Raw genomic sequence first — 9,384 nt, 5'->3', positions numbered from 1 at the left:
GTATAGCGGCCTTTACACGATCATTAAAAGTGTCATTACTAAAAAGTAATGACACTTTTAATGATCGTGTAAGGTCTACTAGTTCAGTAATGACACGAGTAATGATGGAATTCCAGATTTTCCATCATTACCAACATTATTTCTTCTTCTTATTTTTTTGTGGAAGTGCTGAATATCTTTAGAACTATACGCGAAAAATGACAAAGTGAAGATTGAAATTGTTAATATTTCATTAACCTTAACGTTTCAATGGCAAATCCATTTTATTTTCAGCTAAACGAAAATAAAAATATTGCTATTGCTATTGCTGGAGTAGTTACAAATACTCATCATTAATAATGAACGTGTAATGCTAAAAAGTAATGATGTACAGTAATGCAGTAATGACGAGCGTTTGAGCAGAAGTGTCATTACTTAGTAATGACACTTTTAATGATCGTGTAAGGGCCGCTTATGGGATTTCAAGTGATATCGCACATGATATCATCGGATATCAAGTATATCCGTATATCACTTGATATCAGCGCTAATGTGAACATACTATAATAGACAAACAAAAAATATCTGTTTACAAACAGTACCGCTGCACTGTCAAAATGTTTTCATCCGATTGAGGTTAACAGTGACGATAAAAAACCTACCCTCGAGCCTATGCAGCACAAATTGCATACACTGAGTAAACAAAATTTTATTCCACATGAAGCACACTGATAACAGTCGACACTTATAAAATGGGGCAACAAGTGAATTTGGAACCCCTATACGAAAACCTGTTTTAAATTTTCAAAGCACACCTACACTCAAAATAATAATCATGTTATAGTTACGCGAAAAGTTATGTGAATATTTTCCACCTTCCTTTTCATGTGAGTTTTAATGGACTGGCATTTAAAAACTGTTGAATGGATAAGCCAGTAAAAGCTACGTGTTTCATAGGTAAAATATAATGTACTGCTCATATCACATTTACCTATCAGTTCATATAAAATTTAGATACCAGAGAATTACTATTTTTTATACTGGTTGAAGTCAGAAAGGAGATTTCAGATTTTTATATAAATTTAGGAAATTAAAAATGCCGTGAAAAATAAAACATTTATTTCAGAAAATTAGCATAGAATTTTAACGGCTGAAAATAAAAAGCAACTAATAACGTCGTGGGATCTCGAATCGACAAGCCTCCAGAAATCGTTTTTCGGTGGACCAACGGCCTGTTTGAATCATTCGACAGGAGCGGGCACACTTCCGGACTCACGCAGGCACTCGGTCTAGTTGAACACATAAAAACTTTCATACTGGAATGGTCCGATCGATGTAGTAAAAAATTGTAATTAAATAACATTTCTCGCAAATATTTACACTACTCATACTTTGAGGGCCACTGTTCGCCATTTTCAAAATCGAGTTTTTCACACTGGGAATTCACTTAGATTGTTTGACGTTTGGTCAATTCACATAAATCTTATGTGATGACTCTATTCATTTTAGGGGATGTTCGTGTAACATTCAATTTCGTCACGTAAAACATTCAATTTGACATTTGAAACTAGTTTACGTGATTTTTCAAGTGAATCGAACGTGAATTTTTATTTGAGTGTTGGGCATCGTCCTCCCTGAAATAAAAATTCACGTTAAATTAAATTAAATAGTAAATGTAATTAAATTAAATAGGTTATGTAATCACTTGAAAAACCGACTAGTGAAAATTGGCCCGGAGGGCCAAGTGTCATATACCATTCGACTCAGTTCATCGAGCTGAGCAATGTCTGTGTGTGTATGTGTCAAATATTCTCACTAGGTTTTCTTGGAGATGGCTGTACCAATTTTGACAATCTTAGATTCAAATGAAAGGTCTCGTGGTCCCATATGGAATTCCTGAATTTCATCGGGATCCGACTTCCGGTTCCGGAGTTATAGGGTAAAATGTGTTCAATATTGTACACCGTCACTTAAACTGACGGAACAAAAACCGTAAAAAATGTTATAAACTGGACTCTAAACCGTTATTCCCAACCTTAGGGTCAATAAAAAGGTCTTATGATCCTACCAAAAATTACTGCATATTTTCGGACGCAACAAACATTTAAATCGTAATTTAGAGTGCGTACTAGTAAAGTTTGTATGTCATGTTAGTTGGTGGCATCATTACACCACTAGGTGGATTAAAACAGGTTTTTACTATGTATTCAATATACCGATATATATTATCTCTGTTATTAACTTTGTAATATCAACGGGTTTGCGCAATAGTTGCTTCTTATTATTCAATTTATCATCCTGAAAGATAATCAATAACATGGAAGAAGAAAACAATCTAAACAAAACTTTTCTCCGAAGCTAAACGGAAATTGATAGTTTGAATGAAACGATAATTTAGTTAAAGAGAGTAATCAGAAGTGAAATGTTGAAAATATCTGATAATTGAAAGGAAAAAGAAATTTCGGCAATTGTCGCCTTTTACGACATGGAAGCAGGAACCCAGTGAATCTATTCTTGGTTAATTTTTTTCCTCCGGATTCCACACGGCATCTAGGCTGGTACTGTCTGGAGAGAGCTAATAGGTACTATCAATCTCCTAGTGGACCCCAGCCCCTATACTCGATCTTTCCCCTTCAAGTTCAAAAAGTCATAAATGAGAAATGTCTTCCAATGATGATATATTTTTCAAAAGCATTTTCCAAACAGTCACTAACATTACGTTATAACTGTACTTTACTGTACACTCCAAAAGATCCTGTACCGCTTTTACAAAGCTGACCCAACATCAAGCGGGACGATGGCGAATCTAGATGGTCGTCGTTGCTCTTAAGGGCGGCTGCCCGTAAAAATTGAATTGACGACTCGAACGAAATTTGCTGCAACGGGGACACATTGTTCTCCATTCCTTTGCGGCTCATCGGTTTGAATGTTCCATCAGCCGTCATGTAATCGGCCACCAGCAGCAAATGACGCGGATTTATTGTGATTCCGTACACTTTGAACACGTTCTGGACCTCCTTCACGATAACCCGGGAGGCAGCCTCAATACCGTACGTTTGCGCGATGGCGTAGATATCGTTCGAGTAGAGACGATTGAGGTCCAGTATTTTGTTGTACTTGGTCATGGCGAAGATGTTGATTCCGTCGGTTTTGAGGTACATTTGGTCGTTCTGGATGTACGTGATTGCACGGCGAATGTTAGGAATCTGTAATGAAATTCCGAAAATAAATGTGGAAGTTCGTTACTCAGTGATTCAAAACTGGAAATATTACCTCCCAAAGAACACTCTTCTCGGCTATTTCCCGCATGATTTTCGTGAAGTCGATATCTTTATACTTCAAGGGTATATGAAATGTGACGATGCACCATCGATGATGTTTCTTATCATAAACGTAGTCATTGACCATATCGTTAAGCTTGGTGACCAGTTTTTTCTCGTTTTCTTCCACTAGCTTGGTATCGGAAACATTGAGCTCTTCACCATTGATTATTTCATCGTCGTTTTCTTCGAGTTTGCGGTCGTCGTTTTCGTTTTCCGGATTATGTTCTGGTGAATCTGGCAAGTTTTCATCGTCGTTACTATCCTCCTCTTCCTCCGTGTCGTACCCAACGTCGTCACTTTTCTTGTCTTTTAAACGTGATTCCGTCGCATCGGCATCGGCATCATTCCCGCCGGTTTCCTCTTCGGAGCTTATTCCACCGTCATCCTCCAACCGGGACATATCCGGCACTCTGTTATCCACCACCTCGTCGTTCTCGCTGGAGAAAGAGCTAGGCTTGGCAGAGGATTCCTGTTCGATGTCTATTCTGAAAAAGATCTCTAGGCTATGAAAAAAACTGATCTATTCTAACAACGCAATACTCACAACACGTTTTTAGTCTTAGCCGTTCGGAAGATGTAACGAAACATGATTTTGAAGAAGTGTCTTGACATGTATTGCAGGATTTCTTTCGGGTTGACGCGAAAATCATGCGAATAGGCATCCTGAGGTAAAAAGTTGAACCTTACTATATGCTGCATTCCTCGGGAAGGTTTTAGAACGAGACGAGAATTTACTTTGATATCTAGAACGAAAATAAACGATAGGCTTCAGTTTAAACCGATTCGTAAACTTTTGCAAATAAACTATACCCTCCAACACGTCCGCTACCGTTACCCGATTCAGTGTTTGGCGCATCTTTTCGGCGATGATTTCCAGTTTCCGTGCACTGCGCGTCCGGAATGGGATTTCCATTGAAGGAGTTTTGATACGTTGAGACGCCAGCATCAGAATTTCTCGAAGACGAGGAATTCCCAGGGTGACATTCATTTCACCTCGACCGGCAAAGTGAAATGTGTTCAGTGTCATCTGAGTTGAAGGCTCACCGATGGATTGGGCGGCCAAGACGCCAACCGGTTCACCAGGGGCAGCGAGAGCGAAACTGTTTTTGATCTGAACCAATTCCCTTATGTTTAGATTGGATTTCTGGGATGTGGTATATGTTTTTGCTAGCGCTTCCAGGTGCTCGTTGAGGGATCCGAAACAGCTGTCCGGGCGGAATAAGGAAAAGGTTGGATCCGGACAAGGAGCGGATTTGCGAAAATATTTGTTTTTTTCATCCAGGTCTGTTTTTCTCCATTTCTTGATGATTTTTTCGGTAATTCGAGTACGTCCCGTTTTACCCTTCACTTGGTTAGGGTTTGACAATCCGGTACGAATTGAATCACCAATGTCCGCAGCAAATTTGGAGAATGCCGAAATTCGGCGCTTTTGGAGAACAGGACCGTTTTTCTTGCTCCAAGATTTCATCTTCTTGACATGAGCTTTAATCCGATCGTTCAACTCGTCGTCATTGACCAACTTTGCTATCAGATCCGATTGGACGATCACTTCTCGATTCAGGTCCAGAAAATCGAGATGATTCGAATTTTCTATGAACTGAGCCTTAGAGATGTCCATACCATCTTCGCCGTACATGAACTGTATCACACTGTTATCACTGTCCCGAACGGTCATGTCGTAGTTTACATTGAGTCCTTCTAAATGCTTCACCAGACAGCGTTGGAGGTACCCGGAACGGCTGGTTTTCACAGCCGTATCGATAAGACCCTCCCGTCCAGCCATACAATGGAAGAAAAAATCTTGCGGTTGAATTCCAGTCATAAACCGACCATCTATGAATCCTCCAGATTTCGGCGATGTCTCGAAACTAGCGAAACTTGGCAAAGATTTTCCGGATATCATCAACGGAGGTCGCTTACCTTCCAACTCGATCTGTCCAAGCAAACAGGAAATCTGCATCGTATTAACCGTAGATCCTTTTGCTCCTGATTGAACCATCAACTGAAGGTGATTTTCTGGAAATTTGGTAATCAACCCGCTAGGAATGCAAGTCTCGTTGACCAGATTGGTGTAGGTGTCCAGAGCAGATTTGTATTTCCGATCAAGAATTGAACGAAACTTGGGGTTTCTGGCGTACGCTTCTATCATTTTCGTGTTCAATTCTTCTTCGGAAACATTCAATGGAAGGTTCAAAGCCGAAGCTGCAGTGGCATGTCCAATCATCCTACAGGCTTTGATAATCTTTGTTCTCTTTTTGTCGGCATGTTTTTGTACCAGAATATCTCTAACGCCAAGGGTGAAACCTTCCCACTGAAGATAGTAAGTAAACAATCGGGACAGAGAAGAGAGAAGTAAGGAGGAGCAGTTTCCCCCATATAACTCATATATGCAATGGATTAGACCGTACGGCGTGGCTCCGAAATGGTTCTTATCTAGAATTCCAACCAACAGTTCCCCATTGCGAATGAAAACCTCCGTCTCTGACATCTCGTTACCTACTGTGGGACTCCCACCGGCAAGCCACTGCCGACCCGGCTCCGTTTGCCAATGTTTGCTACCCAATTTGGCCGTCCCTATCATGTTGATGTGAGGCATATTTTTAGGAATTATATTCTTTACGATGGTTGAAATGATCTGCTTTCCAGACCAAAGAATCGTCGGTTTTAAAATCGTGGGTGGAAGCAATTCTATATCGCCACGGTGGTTGCTCAACGCCTGAAAAACCAACTGCTGGTAGTCATCTCGGTTGAAAAACTTTCCCCTAATGAACAGTTTTACTGCAGACACTATATGGTCCTGAATCAGTCCACCAAGTGGAGTGCCATCCTTCGGAACCAGGTACTGATGCGGTACGGCTACGATATTGTACGCCTCACTACGGGCTAACTCGTCCTGCGGAAAATGGGCATTCATTTCATCTCCGTCGAAGTCGGCATTGTAAGATTTACAGTTGGAGTAATGTAGTCGAAAAATTTTCTCGCCACTCAGAATCCTTGCCTTATGCGCCATTATACTGGGACGATGCAGAGTCGGTTGCCGGTTGAGTAGAAGAACATCCCCGTTGAGCAAATGGCGATGCACAATTTTAACGCCCTGTTGATTTGAGCTATGTGGTGTAAGCAAAGTCTTTGCCATCGACTGCCTTTGAGTTGTGTTCATTGAAGAGATTTTACTGAATTGACCGTTTGAATCTTCGATCATATTCGCTCCCGGATACTCATCTGGACCGTTCAAAACCATTTTCCGCAATTCGGCAACATTCCACGGGGTCACCGGTACAGGATACGTAAGCCTCTTTGCAAATGTCACCGGTATTCCGATTTCATCTACTCCAATGTTCGGATCAGGTGTGATGACCGTTCTTGCTGCATAATTTACTCGTTTTCCCATCATATGCATTCGTACCAGACCTTCTTTCTTTTCTATAATTTGTTTCAAACCCGAACCACGGGCTTTATTCTTGTCCTGGGCCATATTGATATCCAAGGACTGGTCCACAAATCCTTGAAGATCTACCCAGGCGTGATACAACTTTTCGAATGCCCCATCGCCTCTCGCAGCGTCGTACACATTTTTCATGTCAACTTCAACCGAATTAACGCCAGTTTCATCATCTTCCTTTTTTGTTATCACTAAAACAGCTCTGAGTGTAGCATTTGCCATCATTATATTTCTTAGAATTGAGGTCTGCGGATGTTCCAGAATCTCCATACCTTCGACGCGTCGCACCGGTCTGACCATGGGTGGTTGTACCGGAATCACGTCCATAAAGAACAAATCGGTCGAATGTTTCATCGAGTGAGAACCGTGAGCGAGAATAGGAAACAGAAGCTTGAGCAGAGAGCCGTCGTTCTGGTACAATTTACAGAAATATTTTTGACACTCTTCGGCAAAAATGACTCGATTTGTGGCTTTTATCTTTTCATCACTGATATTCTGCATACCTTGTTTTTCGCTAAAAATGACCGCTGTTGTACTAACTATATTATCAATACTTTTTTCTCTAATCGTACTTACTAAAAAGCTTTCATCTCGGATCTATTCATACTGAATACCAGTCGTTTATTAGACACTCGAACTTTACGAATCTGTTCCTTGCAGTGAATGCAGAACGGCTTGATACCTTCTTTTAGTGTTGCATTAACGATTGCGGCTCGGATGGCTTCCGAATTTTTTGTGTTCCCCAACTTATTATAAGGTTCTAAAAACAAAAACAAACATCACCCAATGGCAAACACTTCGCACAGACATCACTCGAACGTACGATTCATCAGCAACTCCGTATAATAGTTTACCCCTTCCGGCATCACGGATGGATCCATGGTCGACTTTTTCTTGAAAATCTCCAATTCTTCTGCCTCGACAATGTAACCGGCATCCACTAGCTGCAGTTGCAATTCCAGTAAACTTTTCATCGAATCTTGCAGCTGCAATCGAAAGCAACTGGTGCAACAAATTCTCAGCAAGTTATAGACAGTTTTAACGAAGAATGGATTGAACACTGGTAGGCATATTTCGATATGTCCAAAATGTCCCTCGCAATGTGCGATATCCTTGACACAGGTGGCACACACCTCACCACGTCCAGAAGGACCTACAACTAGCAAGTGAGAGGATTTCTTTTTATTGTTTTGGTATACTCACCCATCGCTGCATCGTACAGTCCACCGGGAATTGCATGGCCCAGCTCGTCAAACGACCGCGTTGTAACAATTTTGGTGACACTGATACGTTTGATGTCTTCCGAACTGAAAACGGAAAACTGTAGGTTGGTCGGATCTAGGTTGATTTCTAGGTTCTGGTCGATCGTCATGACGTTAGTTCAATTTCAAACGTGAATACAGTTAACAAAAAGACCACAGTAACAAATAAGAGCAAACGTGAACTGGGAATAGAAATAATCACTTTTTATTGTTGACCGACAAACGTGTTGACAGAATTACAATTCTAGACAGTTTTCATAAGAATTTCAAACGAAAATGAAAATAAATTCGAACTACTAATGCAGCACGTTTCAATTCAAAACAACGTGACGAGCTGTCCGATATTAGGAACAGAGATGCCAGGTAAAAATTTCAAATATCTGCAGACAGGGTCTGTAAATCTAAAAAAAAATCTGCAGTCAGCAAGTATGTCGTGCTGGCAGCAATTTCTCTATAAAGTATGACATACGCAAAACTGACTTGGCTATCAAAAAAAAAAAAAAAGGTCGCGGAAATTTCAAAAGTCTGTAAATATAGACGAAAGTCTGCGAAAATTTCAAATGTCTGCTAAAGTCTGCGAGAATTTCAAAAGTCTGTAAAAGTCTGCACAACAAAAAATGTCTGCAGCACTATACCCCAAATCTGCAGATTTACAGACAAATCTGCAGACCTGGCATCTCTGATTAGGAATGAATTCTATGAAATATAATGCGATGAATTCGATGAGGTTTGAAAGCACTGAGAAAAAATGACGGTCTGTACAATTTTCGGTTGATTTTTCAAATGGTCGTATGAGCTCTCTTTCGATTATTGTGACGCGATTATACAAGTTTTTGTAGATTTTTAATTCTGTTTGAAGGTTGAAGGTTTCATGTATCATTTTGTAAAGAGAGCTTAGTGGTAAACGTGTAAACACAAAGAGAAACTGTCACTTACTCTTACGGCCATTTGAAAAATCAAACGTAATTCTTGGCGAACATTAGCGGCCCTTACACGAGAATTATTTTTGTCATTTTTAATGATGACTAAGTAATGATGTATTTCAAATTTAATAGAAAACTCGTCATTACTGCACCATACACGTTCATTAAAATGATATTATTTTTTAGTAATGTCATTTTTAATGACTCGTGTAAGGGCCGTTACTAGAAAAAAGCCTTTACTGAAACAAGGATCATGGTCAGAGTTGCCATGTTATTTTTTTTTTCAAAAATCTGCCTCTAACTCAAAAATTTATCTGGATTTGTCTGTGTCTAACATTGCACAAGGAAATTTTGGCCGGGCTTCATTTTCAGTGAGCAAAAAAAAAGGTCACCACCTGAGATCTGACAAAATCTGGGAAAGTTTGTAAAATCTGGCAAAAGATCTGATTAGTTAG

At 40.1% G+C, this 9,384-nt stretch overlaps 1 protein-coding gene across 2 annotated transcripts; it reads right to left on the bottom strand.

Annotated features, from left to right (window-relative positions):
• Nucleotides 1-2,640: 2,640 nt before the first annotated feature.
• LOC131435923 (DNA-directed RNA polymerase I subunit RPA1) lies at nucleotides 2,641-8,685 on the bottom strand. Of its 2 annotated transcripts, XM_058604217.1 has the most exons (8): nucleotides 8,247-8,343; nucleotides 7,948-8,188; nucleotides 7,568-7,897; nucleotides 7,321-7,504; nucleotides 4,113-7,258; nucleotides 3,847-4,045; nucleotides 3,253-3,787; nucleotides 2,641-3,185 (listed from the first exon to the last, which is right to left on the bottom strand). In XM_058604217.1, the coding sequence occupies exons 2-8, from the start codon at nucleotides 8,114-8,116 to the stop codon at nucleotides 2,700-2,702; spliced, it is 5,049 nt and encodes a 1,682-aa protein (XP_058460200.1). In that variant the 5' UTR covers nucleotides 8,117-8,188; nucleotides 8,247-8,343; the 3' UTR covers nucleotides 2,641-2,699. The 2 variants fall into 2 exon arrangements, with proteins under 2 accessions (XP_058460200.1, XP_058460201.1); XM_058604218.1 differs by lacking the exon at nucleotides 2,641-3,185 and having other exon boundaries at nucleotides 3,619-3,782; nucleotides 7,948-8,685.
• Between the last annotated feature and the right edge of the window lie 699 nt (nucleotides 8,686-9,384).

The sequence above is a fragment of the Malaya genurostris genome, chromosome 3, assembly GCF_030247185.1.
Source record: "Malaya genurostris strain Urasoe2022 chromosome 3, Malgen_1.1, whole genome shotgun sequence".
NCBI lineage: Eukaryota > Metazoa > Arthropoda > Insecta > Diptera > Culicidae > Malaya > Malaya genurostris.
Note: the sequence above shows the minus strand (reverse complement) of the source record. Positions and strands in the feature narration are given on the sequence as shown.

Bases quoted from the DNA above. Each gene is read 5' to 3' on its own strand.
- LOC131435923 (XM_058604217.1), bottom strand. From the start codon at position 8,116: ATGACGATCGACCAGAACCTAGAAATCAACCTAGATCCGACCAACCTA. The intron at 7,259-7,320 runs GTAAGTACGATT...GGTCATTTTTAG, and splicing joins TCCGAGATGAAAGCTTTTTA to CGAAAAACAAGGTATGCAGA. The intron at 4,046-4,112 runs GTATAGTTTATT...TTTTCGTTCTAG, and splicing joins GGTAGCGGACGTGTTGGAGG to ATATCAAAGTAAATTCTCGT.